The 20,899-nt window shown below is 36.4% G+C and overlaps 1 protein-coding gene across 3 annotated transcripts in view; it reads left to right on the top strand.

Moving 5' to 3' along the window:
• Positions 1–20,899, top strand: part of LOC117317554 (BDNF/NT-3 growth factors receptor-like) — a 184,206-nt gene that overhangs the window by 119,385 nt on the left and 43,922 nt on the right. The window contains exon 1 of one of the 3 annotated variants that reach the window (XM_033872377.1): positions 9,050–9,268. The exons of the other annotated variants lie outside the window; for them this stretch is intronic. Coding sequence (XP_033728268.1) covers positions 9,253–9,268 — 16 coding nt within the window. The 5' untranslated portion in view covers positions 9,050–9,252. Of the gene's footprint in view, positions 1–9,049; positions 9,269–20,899 lie in introns of those variants that run through there. 3 annotated transcript variants of the gene reach the window in all.

Here is a 20,899-nt window from a genome sequence, read left to right as displayed (position 1 = left end):
TTCTTTCCGTAGCTATCTCATTGCGATGAAATTATCATGTGTGTTTAACAAACATGCCTGTTCGCTGCTAATATGACAATTTGCTGCCAAGTGCAGTGCGTTGGTATTGAGTAATGGAAACTTACTCAGTATCGATGCCCTAAATACATTTGATTTTCAACGGCACCTTGTGAACTGAAAACTAATAACAGTGAAAAACAGCTGCAGAATAAATGACAGGAATTTTACGTCGTTAGCCGGGGTAGTCACAATGCATGTTGCCAAAACTCGGTTGGGGACATATCATATCGACATCACGTTGTTCGGCTTTGGTGAAGCCCTGTCTTTGAATGATTAAACATTCTTATATTATAGAATAGAGGCGTCAGGTATGTTGCATCAGACATTTTTCCCTCGTGGCAAAACACATCAGTGTGCTGAAATAGCCTAATTTTGGTGTTCAGTCAATTTTAGCCATTCGTCCGTGTCACGTTGAAAATTTTTGTCGCTAATCCTCAATCACTGTTTATCAATTTTTTTTCCATTGATCTGTATCGAATTTTACTTGTAAGTGTTCCTTAGTTCGTATTTAGTATTTTGCTTTTTAAGGATGCCGAAAAAAAGACGGCCGACAGGCAATCATTTTGAATTTTGACGGGTGAAGTTTGTTATGGGTATTTCTCAGACTTCTTCGTAGATCTTTCTTAAAGTTCGTTTGGATTCAGTTTGCATTAGTTGGAGTTTATAAACCCTATCTCACAGAGAGTTTGTATAGATATTTGACAGATTTAATATATAGGTGTATCACTAGTCTTTCATCAGAAGGGGAAAGCAGAGATCCCTAAGGTTCTTCGAGGTGGGCGCCAAGATCAAAATCGATTAGTTTCACATCCATACATTTTACCACAGTTCAATTAGTAACCCCCTGATAAGATGGGGCTGATTTCTCAAATGTCTTCTTTTCAGGTAGCAGTGCACAGTAAAATTGCTAAATACTGAAAAATAATGCACATGTTTAAGATATGTAAAGATGGTCATATAACCCTACATATTACCTGTACTGAAGTATATAAAAACAAACAAACGAATCCTTTAACACACAGGAGTTTAAAATCGAACTAAAGAAAATCCGACAATGAAATAACCTTTTCAAATGTTATACCAATCATGGTGATTTTGCATTAATAACGTTACTATGGCAACCTAAATTTATGATGTTATGGGAAAACTCACATATTTCTTGTTTTTGATAGATTATAAGTCGATGAGATATATACCTTGAACATTTTCCCAAACGTTTCAATGTAAATAATATCACTATGTAGAACATGTACAATTGCGATTTTTCTTTCTCATTCTGCATCCAGTTTTAATTATCGTGGCAACCAAATTAGCAGGTGACCTTTTAATGTCTCATATCCACCACTTTACTTGTTTTGTTTGTTCTTATAATAAATACTAATAATAAATAGACACTATAAGCATGCAGGTAACCATCTTTGCTCATTCTGTGTGTGTCTCCAGGCTCCAGACTCAATGCCCTTGATTACTATATAGACAAACGACCTGTCAAAATACCAAATTCCAATGATTCCCAAATGAACATGTCTCATTAATAAGATTTTATCAAGTTTAGCAAAATAAACCAAGTTGACTGATAGCTAAACACTTTAAACTGTAGTTAGACAAAACACCAAGGCGGTTCAAAACATAAAATGCCTTTGGAATCGGAGGGAGATCAAGAACAAGCCAGCACATGTCCGAACTAGAGGATCCACATTCATTTCCATGGCGGGCTTTTCTGCAGTAGTTCATGCAACGGTTGTAAGATTGTTAATTGTATGACCCATGCTAGTTCAGTAACTGGGAGAAAGGACTAGGATATTGCTGCTCAGCATTTTCGGTCACTTAAGAGTTCGGTCTATTTCAATCGCATTTTTTCAGTCGTCCTATACCGTAGAAAATGAATTTTCTACTTCTCAGAAACCTTCGAATCAATTTCAAGGAAATATTCAAGAAAGTTTCCATGACTAAAGATCATCCAAAATTGGTCCCCAGCAGCCTCCAGGGGACTAAGGTGCGCGGCAAAAAGCTGTCAAATTAACTGAAATCTCAAAAATCTTCTTCTCAAGACCGAAATAAGGTAGGAGCAAATAATCTTCTTAGATGAAAGGGTCTTTAGATACTTTACGAAAATTGTGAAATTTATTACATCACATCTTAGCCTGGAGGAGGTGGTAGCTTATATAGAGAAAATCACAGTTTTGATTATCATTCGTTTAATTTATATTCGAATAATTCACACTTGGTTAGAATTATCAGTATTTGACGGCAGCTTGAGGGTAGGGTATGCACGTGTCACCCAGGTCAAAACATTTTCAAGACCCAAATTAGGAAGAATCAAGTAATCTTCATAGATGGAAAGGTTTTATCAAATTGTGAATTGTATTACATTTGGGTTTACTTTTCCTCCACAGGAGGGGGTGAACTTATCAAAGTTTATGTAGGGTAAACATATTTTTAACTATCTTTCGGAATTTCTTTTAGAACCAATTATATATTGGTTAGACTTATAATTTTGGGATGGCAGTTTGATGGTATTCATGTAATGACACTGAATGTCCACCAAAATGGTCTTCTCAGACCCATGCATGGTATTTTATCAAGATTATGACATTCATGACCATAACACTGCAAACTAATGACAGCGGAGGATGCCCCGTCCTCTAAACGTTATCGTCACCTAAGACCACTTATCAAATCGTTTTATAGTAAAGTTCTCTGAAATGTCATAACCTTGACATGACACAACACCATGACAAATTATACTAATAATATCTTAGCTTATTGATACTTTAAATAGCATGAAATCATGAATACTAAATAGAGGCCCCCTCACAAAACTTTTCATCATGATGATATTGTTAAGAGAATTGTTTGTGGAATCGCTTAGGGAATATAATATAACATAACTAAATCATTCTACCTTGAACAACTATTTGAAACAGCAAATGGTACATGAATTCAAGGATTTTTATATCGCGATTGTCTGTTTCGCAAGGTTTAATGTTAGAAAACATTTTCGTTAATGATCCAAATATCCGTTCCAAAAGGTTAATATTAATTGAAAGAAAAATTAAATTGTTTCACTTTTAAATGACCAGTAGCGGTAACAAACATGAATCATTTACAACTGGTTGTTTGCTTTTCAGAATTGTAAAATTATGATATGTTATTTCTGTTTCCGTCGACTGTTAAAACGACACGAGGAAAAGATACAACAATACTCTCAGCACATTCAAATAAAGATTGTTTGATAGGATTTCAATTTTGATAGTGTTACTCTTCCTATTAAAAGAATTAGAACGCAACCAAACCTTAGTTAAGAAGAGGCTTATATGTTTTAACGACCAAAAAAATAACAACACTTGGTCAGGACTATCTCAGAATCATTCAAGACAAGTTTGACCTGAATACCATCAAGCTATTTTCCTATGCTGATCATGTTAACAAAGTTAGAATGAACTCCAATAGAAATCAAGCAAAATTGTGATTTCCGTATATAAACTATAGTAAAGTTAACACACTCCCTAAGGGCAAACGTGAACCCCCAGGGTCATGAAATTCTTATTTTGGTTAAGGACCTTAAGACCTTGATATATATGAAGAGTATTTTAGTCTACCATATCTGGGAGTTGAGAAGATTTTTGAAATTTTAGTCAATTTGATCCTTTAACATTCCTGGCCAAATTCCATTGAATTTGGTTCAGCGTTTTTGGAGAAGAAGAAAAGTCGGAAATATGAAAAGTTAATGCACGGCGAATAGCAGACGACGACAGACGAAACAAGATGGCCATCCTGAACGTTCTGGTCATATGAACCAATCAACTTGCTACTTGTCAGCCCTGATTTGACTTCAGACTTTAATAGGTGACGGTTTTTCTTCGTATTGTTTACCAACCTGCCGTCAAATACTTTCAAGTACTTTAAGACAAAACAACAAGAAAAGCAAGAACGTCGCCGAAGACAGCAGTGTACTCCCTCACCGAGAAAAACCTAGTGCAGCAGATGTCTCCCCAATTTGTATTAGAGAAGGGCAGACTAAATTATAAGAAAAAAGTGACTATGTACTCACCATAAAAAGAAACCACTGTACATACAGTGAAATCTTCTTATCGTAAGGTGACATTGACAAATACTAATTCTTAAGTATTGTGACCATGACCAATCAACCCGAAAATTAATTAATTTCTGCCCATTCCCAAAAGCAACTAACATTTTAAATTAGAAATGTGTGAACATGTGCTTTCAACTTAATATCGCGAAGTAGTTTTATAGGCCCAACATCTAGCTTAGAATCGGTGGCCGAATATGCCAATCTAAAATTCCACTTGGAATATGTGCGATATGCTATCCACCTTTCATGTAATCCTTTGAATCAAAAACTACAGTATCATTTTTAAAAACTAAATTTATTTGAAATCAAATGACCACACTATTGCTTTGTTATAGACGTATTACATTGTACTGATTATCAAGAGAAAGAGATAGTTTCTATGGCAGTAGTACATCGATCTAAATCGGTATTTCGAGGCTGTTAACATACAACAAATTATGAACTATATGGAAGCCGTCAGTCAGAAGAGATATTACCAACCATAGCCATATTTTTATCAAGTATATTAGTTTGTGTACAAACATATTTTTTTTACATATTTCGTTATTTGATGTTTCGTGTAATACTTTTTTGGCTTGTCAGTTATTGCCCCGAATGACCTGTTAAGTGTAAGAACTTTAGGAGTTGGAATGTTGGTACGACCGCTGTCAGTACAGTGTGACCGGGTGGGGTGTCCTGTTTATTGTTTTCGGCATTAAACTTCTTTCATTTTAAACTGTACAAGAGTGCGCCAATATATTTTCTACATTTTCCTTTTCTTTGATGTTTTTTCGCCTTTGTCTTTGCCAATTTTTACTCACCATTATATGACCTTAGTGACTTTTATTGTGTTATTTAAATATTGTTATTATTTAAACTTTGAGTATGACCGTTTTTATTGTTTAGCGTCCTATCAATAACTATAGTCATTTATGGAAGGCCTTCCCTGTATGCAAGATGCATGTATGTGTTTGGGGAGGCTGTTGTAATATGCTCGCCGGGGGCCGATAATTGACTTCCTGTTTCTGGAGATACAGCGTTCTCAGCTCCTGGCTGGTTAATTAGAACTGTTTGAAAATCAATATTATATAAACAATGGCTAAGAAGGAATCTTAGATTAATGTTAGATTCCACGTTTATAATTGTCTTGTGTCTTTGCTGTAATATATGTATCTATTACTATGTTGATCTGATGAAACTGCTATCAAGATCGGCTCCGTACAAAGTACCATTCCCTGTTGAGTAATTCGATTTTTTATCAATGTTATTTAGTGGACATAAAAGAGAGTATTGATATGTCAGAAAGAGCACCGAAGTGTATGTGCCTCTTCAGCTGAGCATTACATAGTATACTTAAATATGTATTGTTTATCCATCACATTGTTGCAGTTGCCCTGTAGGTAGGGCGTTATACTTGATGCCATTGCATGATTGTGAGAGGCGATACAATTGGGTGATTATCTTTTCTCTTCTTCCTACACAAACTTCTTCTCCAGAATGTCTCAGTGGACGCTACCTCACTTTGGCCTTTAGTTGAGCGTTCCCGCCCCTGTGAAGAAGGCTTTACGTTGTGTTCCCTGGCCGAGACATGTGAAAATGGTAGTTGCAAATTTTACTTAATGCTTAGGATTTTTGGCGTAGGATGACTGGTTCGCCCGTTGTCAGTACAATGTCACCGGATAGAGTGACCTGCTTGATACCTTCGGCAGTATGCTTCACTGAGGTAGCACGATAATGTCGGCACTATTTTCGCGCTAGCACAATGTGAAAAAATACGAACATACCGTCCTAAAATGACCAAAGTTGTTTAGACGTCAAACCATAAAGAAAGACCTATTTGAAGTTAAACAATAAAAAAAAAGAATAAATGATAGTTATATTTTACGAAAAAAGATCCTACTTTTTGTCATGCTTACTATTATCTTTTACTGGCAAGTATTTTACGATTGAGTGCTCTGATTTCAAACAGGCTTCGTGACCCTTTTTAACGTGACGTCTCAGAAATTTCTGCATGGCTTATGTTTGCTTATTGACGTGAATTCGACGAACTATACCATTAAATATATAGTGTATCCTTATCACCTGATAGTTGCAGGAAATGCAGGCACAGTGGTTTAGCATGTAGCAGGACGCATGGCTACGTGAATATAGGGTCGCTAGTTCGAGTCCCTGAACTGGCGCTCTGGTTCATCTCTGAACAAGATACTTTATGTTGTTGTGTTCTAGTCGACTCAGCTGAAAATTAGTATGTGGTAGGTAGTGTAAGAAATGGCGTGTGCAAGCTGATGACGCCGAAATGGCAGCTCCGGCTGTACGGTTCCTAGGGGGACCCCTTGGTTGCTTAAGATTAAATAACCACGGGTGTTAATATGTGGACCGCTTTGACCCGGCTATGTTGCTGTGATACAGCGTGTATAAACCAAGAGGCCAAAGGACCTTCATTCAAGGTCACATAGGTCAAAAATCTTCAAACAACTTCGTCTCAATAACCAAGAGACTCAGGGACTTGATATTAGCCATGTTGCATGCCGGAATAAAGGGCTACAAAGTTGACCTCCATTCAAGATCAAATTGGTCACATAGGCTAAAATATAATAGCCGAGAGGCCTAGAGAGTTGATTTTAGTCATGTAGCAGGCTGGGATGAGGGGCTACCAAGTGTGATCAAATAAATGACCTTGACTAACATTAAAGGTCACAGGGGTCAAATAGGCTTAAATCTTTAAAAAAAAAAGATTTTTCGATAGCCAAGAGAATCCGAGACCTGATATTAGGCAAATAGTATGCTGAAATGAAGAACTAGTAGAATATTTATTGACATGGATAAACCTTGCCTACTCTGATACTGGAATGAAATGGAAATCCGCATAGTATCTGCAGAAATGACCTAGACCAACTTCAGAGTTGCCTGTAGAGCCAGGTGAGTGATACTGGTCCATTCGGCCTCTTGTTTGATGTTACGTTTGATGCCAATTTTGTTCACTTTTTTAGCCGAATGGTCAGGACCTTTTAATATTTTAAACTTCAGTGGGTTTTTTGGGATGAATAAATATTTGTAAGGTTGGTGTTATGCCGCGCCCGATTTTGTATTATCTGTACCAAACGATGCTGGAGAATTCCAGGATTTCATATAGTAGTGCGCTCTGCCCCTACCCCATAAATGGTGTCAGGGCAAGATGAACCTCTGGCTAGGGTAAACTTAACTATATTTTATATAGGGAAATCACAGTTTTTAACATCACTTGTTAAATTAACATTCGAAATAATTCAAAATATTTCGTAATATGCTCGTCTTTCCACAGTGCTGTTTCGCTCTAGAAACAAATAATTGTACACGCTATGATGATCGAATGGTTAATTATGTTGATGTTTCGACCGATGTCGTTACCATATAAATGTTGGGTTTTTTCCCCTTTTTTCAAAAATATAACAACCACCTGAAATGACAAAAACTGTAAATAAAAATCACTAAACCAACCATCCTCGCAAAAACGAACGCTCGCCTATGGTAGCAGTATACAGTAAAAAAATGCCCACTTCTGAAAAAATATGGCACAAGTTTTAGATATCTAAACATTGCCAGTTAACCCTACATATTACCTATGATAAAGTATATATCTTTGCAATCTTTACAACATTTGCAAACTTATTACAGTTCTGATAGATAGGTAAACTTACATTTTTGTGTGTTTTTAGAGTTGTGAATACCATGGTAACAACTTAAAAATTCAAAATATTATGCTATTTTAACCGAAATGACACAATTCTTTACACGATTTTTTTTCTGAAACCTATTTGAAATTAAATATCTACAAATTTTAGTGTACATTTAGTTTTTCAATTTTTATGGATATCATAATACAGGAGTTTTTTGCTTAACAAAAAAAAACACCCCTGGCCAGGCAGTCCTACTGTAGTGTGCTACCTATAGGCCAACAGTGACCCAAGCAGGACCCAAAAAAGTTGTTTTAGTCTCTTATGAATTATGCAATGGGGTAAAGCAGGTAAATTTATACACACGTCCTGAATATCGACTCAGTCCTATGACAAAACAGTCGACATTTTTGAGCTAAACATAAGAATAGATGAACAGTTTTTGAACACGCTGGTTAGTATCTAGTGTACGTGTATGAAATTAATATTAGATTAAAGCGCTTTTCACTGCCTCATGTTTACGAAATCGATATCAAAACATAGGGTTGATTTTTACTTTTTTATACATTCTTAATAATAGATCTATTGCTAAATTTGACTGACCATCTATCAAAGCGTATTACCTCCATTCTATCACACAAGGCCCTTAAGTTTGTCTGGACAGATATGATATACGCTAGTCGCCTTATCTTGTAACTCAAAAGACACTCACCGATAACCTATACAGAGGTGTGTGCCCGAAACGAATCAGACACTGAAACCAGACACCAAAATAACCGTAAAGTGTGCTGCAGCATTTCTATGTTTTGTTGTTTGTGGCATTCCTACGGCCAACCACTATTAGGATGGGTTCTAATTGCCTTTGAGCCCTGGAGTGTAAATATTGGAAACATACCACTGTCTATATCGGATGTAGTCCATCTGGTGCTCGATAGTTAAGATATATTTAAAAGCAGTTTAATAAAGAGGCGCATATTATTATGAGTGTTAGTACGTTAATAGGATACAATTGTAATGTAAAACAAAGTATCATCAAGTCTTAAAATAAACGGGATAATATCTAAACAGTCCGTATTTCCATAGCTGAGCCACTGGTTGAAACTTTAGAAAACGTTATGTAGTCAATATGGTGTGTACGTTTGTGACAGTTCCTCCTCCATATTGATCGATCAAGCCTACTTAAGACACCCATCACGACAAACACGTGTATATATACCTAAGTAGCGGACGAATATCAGTCGCTGCTCGTGGGGGCCGCTGATCTTAATGCCGTTATCTATGCGGTGTGGCTGAAATAGCTGAATGTGTAATTACAAATAATCAGCGATCTTCTATAGCTAGTGAGCAAATGAAGACGTTCCCGAATGAATGTATGATACTGTGTTGTTGAAGTGGAATGTGTCGGTGATCCTAAAACTGTTTATTTTCCCTGGATAAATGAAATACTATTAACTACATTTTCCAATGGACGGGTTCTCAGGTAAGTTACGATAATGATCAATTATCTCCATGCTTATTTGGTTTCGGTGTGACAGTTTCGGTGCGACTGTTTCGGTATGACTTTCGGCGTGACTGTTTCGGTGTGACAGTTTCGGTGTGACTGTTTCGGTATGACTGTTTCGGTTTGACTGTTTAGGAAAGACTTTTTCGGTGTGACTGTTTCGGTGTGACTGTTTCGGCGTGACTGTGTCGGCGTGACTGTTTCGGTGTGACAGTTTCGGTGTGACTGTTTCGGTTTGACTGTTTAGGAATGACTTTTTCGGTGTGACAGTTTCGGTGTGACTGTTTCGGTTTGACTGTTTAGGAATGACTTTTTTCGGTGTGACTGTTTCGGTGTGACTGTTTAGGAATGACTTTTTCGGTGTGACTGTTTCGGTGTGACTGTTTCGGTATGACTGTTTCGGTGTGACTGTTTCGGTTTGACTGTTTAGGAATGACTTTTTCGGTGTGACTGTTTCGGTATGACTTTCGGCGTGACTGTTTCGGTGTGACTGTTTCGTGAATCAGTTACATCATATTCTCACAAAGGATTTGGTCAAATGTTACACAATTATATGCTCAAATTGGCAACGTGATTCAGTGAAGATTTAGATATATGTACAATTAGCATGTTATAATGACCATAAGTGTTTCTCGTAAAACACATTATCATGTTTATTAAAGTATTTGAGTATTCTTGGTCAGCCAAGCCGAACTGAAAAAAAAATTTCAATAATTCTTCTCACATGATATTCCGAACTTTAAGAAAATGATGTCTTATCCACAAGGAACTCGTTTTAATCTGAATTACAGGTGTTTGATCTTTCATCTCCTCCAGGCTGTTTAATTCAATTAATGTTGGTAGATAACGGGGTTCGCAAAGATGTATAGAATCCTAACGAAACCTATATTTTTTATACAGAAACATTTTTTTTTTCAAAGATTTCTATTCGGAGTTCTAAGTCATCAATACCAGATTAAATTAAATCAAACATCACAGTAATCAATTTAAAATTTAAACATGTGTATTACCATTGAGATTACTAGTTAAATACATGCCAGGATTGTAGGAAAGTGATATTAACTCATTAACAAATTTTAATATAAACATCTTGAGAAGTAACAATCTTACCGGCATTTTATACACGGGTTTTTTCACAAGACATTGCCGTTGTTAACGTGTTTCAACCGAGTCTTTAACCATTTCGTTCAATCGAAAGTGATAATTAAAAAGCAATACGTTAGGCTGTTTTAATATATGTATTGATTTCTCTGTTGGTTCACAGTAACTTAAGCTGTTTATACTATGATTGTCACTTAATGTCATGTCATTGTCGCCTCAACTACGTACGAGTGCCTCGAGAAATACTTTTTCATTGGATCGAATATTTGACAACTTGGATCTTTTTACGAACATATAACTCAATGTTTATCATTATTTTTCCCACACTTTAACTATTAAGAAGATGATTTTAATCATCCGTTTTTTACAATCAACGTACAACCTTATACTCATATGTACATACTGCAGTTCTTTACACACATGAGAAGTCGGATATATCTGTACAAAAGAAGCTCACCGTATGTCCCCTGCTTTCACATAAATACAACTAAGCGGTTTCAAACTTTGCCTGATACATCCTTGGGAGAAGGAGATCCAATTTTGTATAAATTGCGGGTCTAACCTGACATTGGCGGTGTCACTGGAACATCTAATGTCTACTCGGCACCCAACATTCCAATGCCCAGTATTCCGTTCGGGATACCAGTATTTGTGTACCTAATCGGTTATTATTATTACTTTTTATTATCAAAGCTTCTGCATGGAACTTTGGCCGCCGTTTTATACGTATTATGCCTACACAACTTTATGGTAACTTTCAATCTAGTCTACTACACAAATAGATCGTAAGTTAGTGATTTATGAATTCTTAACGATACTATGAAGGTCACTAGGGCCAAAAATGGTCAGTAAAAAGGGCGAAAAGTTCATGTTCTGAATTCCTCATTTCAGAGTGGAATTTCTGTTTTAGATATTGTGAATGAAAGTTTCTATTTAAGCAGATAATTAATTAAGCATTTGATTTACATGCATGAGAGTCTCGTGGGAACATCAGAAGTAAAACTCAGTTGAATACGCATGCGAGTGTCGATATAAATCAAAATGTTGTATATTCCACTTTAAATAAATGAAGGTATATGATAATATTGATAACCCCACATTACCAGTACAGCAACTGTACTTGACAAGATTGGAAGCATTAATAATTCACGTTAATCATTTCATACTATAATATAAAAGTCGATTAGTATATGACTTTTTTGTAATTAACTTGTACAGATAATGCTTTTTTAAATGATTTTACTGTACAAGGTAAGTGAAATGAAGTTTGAAATGCAATTAATTCCATTCAGTTTTTCGCACTGAATGTTAATCAATTCACATTAAATTGTCATATATCAAATACGAATACAAACAATAAATGGGATTCATCAAATGAAAACAGATTTTGATAAGGCAAAAGTTGATTTTTCCTAACTCATCCTTGAACAAAGACGGAACACCATATATTCTAGGAGTGCAGCTAATATCTTAAGTAATGATCATAACACGAAAGTATTTTATTGAATACCCAAATTAGTAACTAGTCCGTTGCTATCAATGCATGTCCAATTGTATGATGTTGACAAGTGCATTTATTCAAAATGAAGAAGGCTTCCAAACATATGCAGAAGGTCGACACCTTCTTCAAACCCAAACAAGAAGAAACAGCGTCTGAAAACCAGTCTAATGTTATCTCTAGAAATCCAGGTCCGAGTAACGTTACACAGCTACAATTTCTATCAAGGTGATTTGGACAATTCAATAAATTCAATTAAACTCCCCAATTCACATTTCAAATAATATTTATCAGAAGTTTTCGCTTTTGAAAAAGATGAGAATGACATGTACCCCCCATCCCAAACCGGGCCAATCACCCATCAACCCCCGTGTTGAGATGGGGCTATTCAATAGATGCTATGATTTTATAAGCCATGGACATTTGAAAACATCAAAGGAAAACGATCGTAATGCATGATTATTAACCTTAACTTAGTTACAAAAAGGTATTTCCTCTAAACGATTGTTTTTAACGATACATGCAATAACGTTTACAATGCATTCATGCATTATATAAATGTTAACATTAAGCTGAATATATATAATGTATTTATGTATTTCGGGACAATTTGTTTTATGCTGACACGTCTACGCAGTCTTTTAATTGCTTTCGAATTAGTTTGCACCAAACCTGCAGAAAATAAATATTCGTGGTGAGAGCAAACAAAAAGTTTTAAGGGGTTAGAAAGACTGAGTTATATTAAAATAAATTGAATATTATAAAAAGACCGATCTTCCCCTTTGCTAACTCTTTATCACAAACAGCTCTTCAGGGAAAATGAGTTAATCAGCAAATGAAATGGTAAAAAAAACAACATTGCAGCAAAATATCGACGCCATTTTTTTTTTATTTTAAAACGTTATACAGATATACTATATTAAACATTACTTACCTCAGACTCATATTACTGCAACATATTAATTGGTAGAAAATGAGAAAGTTAAATTCAGCATGGCTGAAGCAAAAATGACTGGATGAGGTATTCCATAGAAAATGATTGCATATACATTGTTCAATTTGTGGTCACAGCGACCCAAAATTGAACACTTTTGCCGGGTACCGATTGGGCAAACCTCGGACAGCTAATTAAACGCCACATCAGCTACAAGTCTCAACACCATGGTTACACGCAAATGGGTATAAACTACGGTGACATCAAATTGTCAAAACAATTAAAAGAACGTTGTCTGCATCACACAAAGCGGATATTACAAAGAATAGACATATCCTGAGAAAAAAGGTGACACATTGAGAAAAACAGCAGTTTTATGTCCATATTTCACATGTTTGCCAAGGATGGTGCATTACTTGTAGACCATCTTACGTATGCAAATTATTGTAATATGCGGCAAACAGATTGAGAACTAAAAACTCCAAAATTGTGATGGGTATTAGTTCACGTTGCTTGCTGGTGAAATGACAGACAATGCTACACAAACACAGTTCTGTGTGTGTTTCGCTTCGCAGATGTCAATGATCATGTTGACACATTCAGTGAAAGAATACTTTCAAGGCTTTCTCCATACAAAGTCAATCAAAGGATCTATTTGCGGCCTTCTTGTTGAATCGGGTCCATGAGAACACAAATATACAATGGTGCGAACAACATGTCAGGACATGTCAACGCGATGCAGGCTCTTATAAAACAGCATGCACCTAATGCATTGTATGTGTATTGTAAAGTACGTTGTCTAAACATGATAATCGTTCATAGCTCTAGAGAACCATGCGTACGGACAATGATGGCCAATGTCCAAGAAGTTGAGTTAGTCTTCAGTTAATCGGCTGAACGTATGAATGCCTTTATAGAGGAACTTGGAAACAACCCAAATGTCAAAGAAGCAATGGGAAAAAACAAAAGTTGCCGAGTTATGCGAAACCAGATATGGCAGTAGGGCAGATGCACGTTCGTGCGAATACAAGGATACAATGGAGAGAGTGACATTTCAGGTCCAGTCAACGGGATGCAGGCTCTTATAAAACAACATGCGCCTAATGCATTGTATGTGTATTGTAACGCCGGCATACACATGAATGCTATTTTGCTGTATGAATTGTTGGGCTATTCGTGTGTGAGCACTTCATTAAGATTGTCGTCCACTTGTCTTACTTTCTCCAGGAAACGTCTTGTGATATGATTGCAGTAATGGAAGTATGTCGCGTGGTCATAGCACAATAACCAGCAGAATGGAGTGTTGATGCTGTTTGGGATAGTGTACCGAAAAGCAAATGCGGTTGTCAGGACTTCGAACTTGTGCCATCTACACCCCGTCGCGATGGACGCCAGCAGAACAGAGCCAACGTTCCTGGTAATGACCCATCAGACTACTGGCGCCGCTGCCTCTATAAAGTGGACTACATTATACAACAGTTGGAGGATAATCTCCTGAATGGGAAGCCTAGTTACACGGCATTCAAGTTCTTGCTGAGAATAGTCAGAAATATAACAGATGAACAGATTACATTGCTTTTTGATACCTTTCAGACCGGCTCTTCGACTGCAGAGCGGTCATTCATTCAGCGCTTTAAGGCAAATAAAGACATACCTGAGGTCGACAAGGGGACACGACCAGGCAATCACCGCTGGTAATGCTTCATATTCATAGAGAAGTTACTGTTGTTGATCACCCTTATCGAGAATGAAAATATTATTGAATGACTGTCTCGGAAAACATTGCAGACCTTTTAAAACTTTATCTTAAAAGCAGTTTTCCGTTGGGGGCCTTCGCCTTAAACTGCAATAGCGCCTGCGACATAACACTCCAAATGGAATAGCGTCCGTGACATAGCAATGGAATAGAGTCGAAGACAGAACACTTTAAATCGAATGGACCATTTACCGTTAAGACATTATATTGGATTGTTCTGATGTACAACAAGTCTAACAATATGATACATATAAAAAAAACTTTTGAAATTTTGTAAATCTTATGTACCGTAATATGTGAGTAACCATAGCAACGTTACTCATCGAGTGTTCCAATATATCTTTACGTATGGCGTGTATTTGATGCTGTTTTGCTTTATTCTCATCATTACTCATCATTGTTGGCCCTAATGACCTTTCCATGCTTGATTTGGTTTCCCGTCCTACCAACATCCATATAACGTGAAGAATGTAACCATAATGCTATTATGACACCGATAGGTATGTAAGTGTATGTGTGTGAGGGTGTCTGTATGCGTGTACGCTGTGAAATATAAATGGTATGTAATATCATAATCTTATAAATATGATCAGCACATCATAAAACAATACCTTGGATAGTGTGTTTATGTCGATCAACGTCTTTTAGTAACAGCCTTCCGAGTAAGTATTTCACCAGACAGGGAATGCGGCTAGTTATACGTTATGACAACTCTATTAAGTGTCATTTTAGTGACCTGAACATCTGTGTCAGGAATTAGAGTATACGTCAAAATAAATACACAGTGGTGGATCTATGTAAGAAATATTTATTGATAAAAAGTCTGGGCAGTATTTTACATAAACAATTATGACATGCTACTACCTTATAGCGCTTTATCTCATTTCAATAAAAACCATTAAGGAAATAAGTAGTGTCTTTGATGACTTCTAGTTTTCATATTTTATTGTGAGATATGTTCCTCTTGTTATATCATATCAGTATTAATATGTTTGTGGAATTATCCGTGTTTTGACGTAATATTATCTGATGTCAGTGCGTCCGGCGTAAAATTTTGTTTGTCCATTTGATCTATATTTGATGTATTATAGTCCTGATATGTAATTGTTTTTCTCTGAACCAACGGCATTAACAAAAGTAATTGTCCTTTCTTTATTTCGGTAATCGATCTTTGTACGGGGATCTCCACCTTCAGAGGGCCGCGATAGCTCAGATTAGAGCACCGGCCACGAAACCTCAGGTAATGGTCCGATGTGCGTGGTTTGACGCTCTCTACCGTGTTGGTTTGTGGTGTCTCGGGAAGCTGAGAAACAGGCCGGTCTGTGCTGTCGTGACTGTGGACAAGACACTTTACCCTAATTGTTCTGGATTGCATGCGACGGGTCTCCCGTATGTTGTTCAGTGAGGTAGTCACCAAATACTACAAGGACATTCTGCCTCAAAACGGACCTGGGTATAAACGAAACAGATAAACTTTTCTTTCAGTTTTTAACCTTTGTCTTTGAAACTTGGTAGGCTTTTTTGCAAAAGTTATTCTACTTTTATTTGAAAATCCAGCTTTTCGGATAGTTTATTATTCAAAATATTTTGAGCTTTTTCAACAGAATGAAAAATTAAATCCACCTGTTAGCATCAAACTCGCGACCAGTTGCTTGAATATTCATATAAAGATCTCTCTTTCATTCAGATAGAAAAATGAAAGACGGATGACTGGCTGATATAAATCTGTCATTCCATAATGACACAAAATTGCGTACTCCAGGTTCAATATAAGAGTTTGTTTTCTCGCCTCACAATATCCCTCTTATATCCTTATATATACCGATTGTTCTAAGGTAGAGGGGAAAGTAGCCGCAGCATATCCGGCTTGCAATGTATCGTCTGCGTGCAATCTACCTAATAATGCCTCAATTTCAGAGCTTAAACTGTTGCAATTAATTTCGCTTTAGATAAAAAAGAGAATATTTTTAACAAAGCAGTGATCTGCTCAGCCTCTTTGTCGGTTGAGAACAATCTGATAAAAATGTAGCTTTTCGCATAAATAAACTTTTAATGACATGTCAACTTATCCTTTTTTGGATTCCAGGTCATGTCGGAATTACTGAGGAAGCACTTAACCTACAATTAAACGAAATTAGAAAGCCATATTCCTATTACGAATCACGAGCCTGATTAAACTGAACTGGCAAGACAATTCGACATAAACAGTACACAAACTGCGCAATGTCCAACCTCGTGTTGGAATGTGTTGTAAAAGTAGAGGAAATCGTTGAAAGAAGTTGTCCTCTCGCGTTTCCACATTGGGCATACATATATCAAACAGTCTCATATTTTATCAAAGGAAGGATCATCCCTTTTGTCCTACCTGCGATCAAACCTTTAACCTGTTGTTTCATTTACGTCTATGAAATGCTTATTTGAAAGCATTTCTGCATCGCTTTAATTTTATTTTTAACGGGCAAGAGAACTACACCAAAAGATACAATGTGTTATGATATCAGGTTTTTTATTACATTTAAACGTTTTAGTTTGGCGTGTTTCTGATCTGGTCCTAAAAAACGCAAATTGTTTATGGGCCATAAAACAACACAATACAATATCCTTTGTTTATTTAAGTGTTTCATTTTTTTTCCTGAGATACTCCATTTCTCTTATTATGTTTTATGATAATGTCATGAAGTTCTGTTTGATGAGCTGAAGACTACTTTGGTAACTTCTGATTACTTGTATTCCTCAAACTGACAGAAAACATTGACAGTAGAGTGGAAGTAATATCAACTATAACATAAAGTGATGTAAACCTTAGTTCAATAAAATTTTACAATTAATGGCATTCGACGGGCGTATATTGTTCCGCCCCACGGTACTCTTTTTTTTTCAAACTGACCAACACCAATTTATGGTATTGTGTACTGTATTAGTTAATTAGTCAGTTCGGCATTTCATGTGGTAGGCATACTATTTACTGCCTAGAATGTGTGTAATCGGTAGTAGTGGCTACCATGATGGATGGTGTACATGTTCTCTGCTACTGACGCAATTAGTCTTGACCGTTTACACACAATTAACACCACGTCGGTGGCATGAGAGGCGCCTACATTAGTTAACATCCACAGATACACGGACTTTCCCGATTAATGGACCAATCCCCTAGAGGCCCTACAGTACTTGTTATCTGTAGATGTATGTGTAAATAGATGAACTGATGGCACGACCCCGTGGTGAGTTTGTGTACTACTCGGGAACTTCACGTTTCATTTATTATCTTGAAGAAGAGAGCGAACAAAGAAATATTATCACTAATATTTTCTAAAATTTAGGAAACACTTTCTTCAGGTTGGGAAGTACGAAAGTTACTTTGTCTATAGACATTTTCTCCGTATTCCGTATAATCATATTGGCATAGTTCACTAGAGTTGATCAGCTTTACATTGATCAAATATACCTTCGTTCAACAAATCCTATCGATTCACAAGGTTATTTACAAATGAACGGGACTGAATACACGTGTAATGTAAAATTATAGTAGTTAAGTCATCTAATATATATAGAGGTTACACAACGAGTGGTTGTTGGATATGGAATTTATTTCACACGAGTAAGTTATTTTTTTAAAGTTACAAAAGACACGAGCTTTAGCGAGTGTTTTTTGCAACTTTTAAAAAATAACTTACGAGTGTGAAATAAATTCCATATCCAACAATTTCGAGTCGTGTGACCTGTTTCTACCACAATAATATCGGCTTGAATCAAAGGGAAACGTGGTCAAGTATAATTTCGCGTATGCAAATAAAGTGTACCGGTGACGTCCGGGACCCGGTGATGTGACGTCGTTAGATTATTGATGACGTCAATAACAATTGCAGCTTGGGTCAAAGTTCACCGTGTTAGCCAATCAAAATGCGTACAGAGTTTCTACCACGTGTGGTATAAACAGATTGTTAATCAACAGCTGTAATGATTAACTGATGGTCTGAGAGTTGAATAACACAGGGTATTGTGGTAGAAAGTGGATTTAACACTTATTAGTTGATTAGTTCTTAAAGGTTTTTTGAAGATGAAATAAAAGTCGCATTGAAAAACAATTTCAAACGTGATTTTTTTCTAAATTTTTAAGGCAAAATAATATCAGTGTTACTTGTTTCATTTAAATGCGAAGTCAGGCTATTTATACTAGAGACAAAATGTTCTCGTCACGTTCTCATTGAAGACACTATTTCATATACTTATAAGGATTGTACGAAAGACGAAATATGTAAACTTATTTCTAACAATGTAGAGTTAGATATTTATCTTCAGGTGGATCGTCTTTCTTGGGCTTCGTTAATGATGCTAAGGGCTTAACGTGGTAGGAGACCAGATATGAACAAAACCTTAACATGCGAATTCGTTACATTCTGTTGACCCATAATGTATTGTTTGAAACTCGAAAAAAGGTCTTATACATAATTATGCATAATTATGCATTATTAAATATGTATTACGGGATAAAGTGAACCGATTTTACAAGACTTCTCATCAGCCATTCACAAACCCGATGAAAGCTGGGGATAAAAATATAGTTTGGGAGGTGCAAAGGACCCAATGTTTTTAGTAATAGGTAAAAGAAAACAACCTAATGTAAACAAAACTGATGTTAAAGACAAGGATGCTTCAGCTTCAACCAAAATATAGACATAATCCTTTCATTACCAAAGAAAAATAAGGATATAAAAAAATTGCCATATGGCCAGACCGAATATGGACTAAATCCCTTTATTCTTACAGATGAAGAAATATTTTAAAGAATTTCCTTTATTTTCTGTGTTTTGCCCCGCCCTCGGATTCCTAGGGGCAGGAATCACAGATTATACAAAATCGGTTCCCTTCAGAAAAGAATGCTTCAGACCAAACTTGGTCAAAATACATTCAGACTATCATGACACTATTTTAAGGAAACACCTCTATTTTCCCTACTGGACCCCGCCATTCCTGTCCCAGAGGAACCAGTTACTATGTATACATGATTTGGTTCCAGTTCCCCAAGGATGCTTCTGATCAAAGTTGGTCCAAATCAATTTACTATTAGCGATTAAATTTCTCCAATGTGCCCTCTGGCTCATTTTATACAGTTCGTTGTAAGATTTTGTTTTTTGCTAACTGTTACTCACCACGTTTTTGGCCCGAATGGCGTTAACACTATTGATGGACTGTAAAGAATGCAATGAATGTAATAACTAACCTTCCGGCCCCAATTGGGGCCAGGAACACCATTTAATCGGATCCATCATGAATGGTAGCGATTTATATGATAGGGTTCCGCTCCTCCGGCCAGTCATCATTATGTATAATTTGTACCGGCTTTCTCAAAGGATGCTGCTGACCAAGGCAAAAAACATTGAACAAGTCAGGACTAGTAGCGATTAAAAGGAAACGTTGACGGACGCCGCACCATGGCATAAGCTCACTGGTCCCTCGAACTAGGTGAGATAAAACACATTATTTTTTTCATATTTAAATATGGGGGAAGCATCCAATTTTCCACACAGGCCATTCCGAATATTAAAGATAATATATTCTTGATCTAATGAGATTCAACAGTCTATCATCCGAAACGTGGGACCAAATCAAAGGCGGTCGAGATTGAATTACTGTCTTTAAATTCATTACCAGGACACCCTTTATAAATTGTACTCTCTACACTGTTATTCATATTTGATACTCAGTCCTCTTTGTCTTTTGGATGTCACAAGGCCGGGTTATTTGTTTCAAACAAGGATAATGAATTGTTTTTTACATAAAAATATAATTGAAATACCTTATTTTAGAACTGTTATGTATGCTTGCAAGGAATTGTCGTAATAGACGACCAAATGGAATAAACTGTCCAGATATTCGAAATGAATTGCTTTTAGTGTGATCAATTATGTAAACAGACTCTAGCAATCGCATTCAACAACGACGGAAACTAATTATCAACAACCTTTTATCAAACGCTAAAGCTATTGAGTATTGAAATAAATAAAGCAGTCACATCTCGTGACCAGTATTCGTTGTTCAGTGTTAGCTTCCTGGCGTCAATCAGGATGGTATGAAACCATATGAGGCCATATATGAGTGAGTGATTCCTTTCGTTGAATCTGCTTGGATAGTCTTTTTACTTGGACACAATTATTCTCTAACAGACTGAGAACGATTTCGCCGAGTATTCGGAGAGGGAACGTAACATATTTTGGTAAGCTTGAACATCCTTGGTATTGTAGAACGTCCTATCAACACCAAGTCATTTAAAGGCGGGTCCTACTTTAATGGAGCCAGGTTAGGACCAACAGAGTTCAAAAT

This window comes from Pecten maximus, chromosome 19 (genome assembly GCF_902652985.1).
Source record: "Pecten maximus chromosome 19, xPecMax1.1, whole genome shotgun sequence".
NCBI classification, from domain to species: Eukaryota; Metazoa; Mollusca; class Bivalvia; order Pectinida; family Pectinidae; genus Pecten; species Pecten maximus.
Note: the sequence above shows the minus strand (reverse complement) of the source record. Positions and strands in the feature narration are given on the sequence as shown.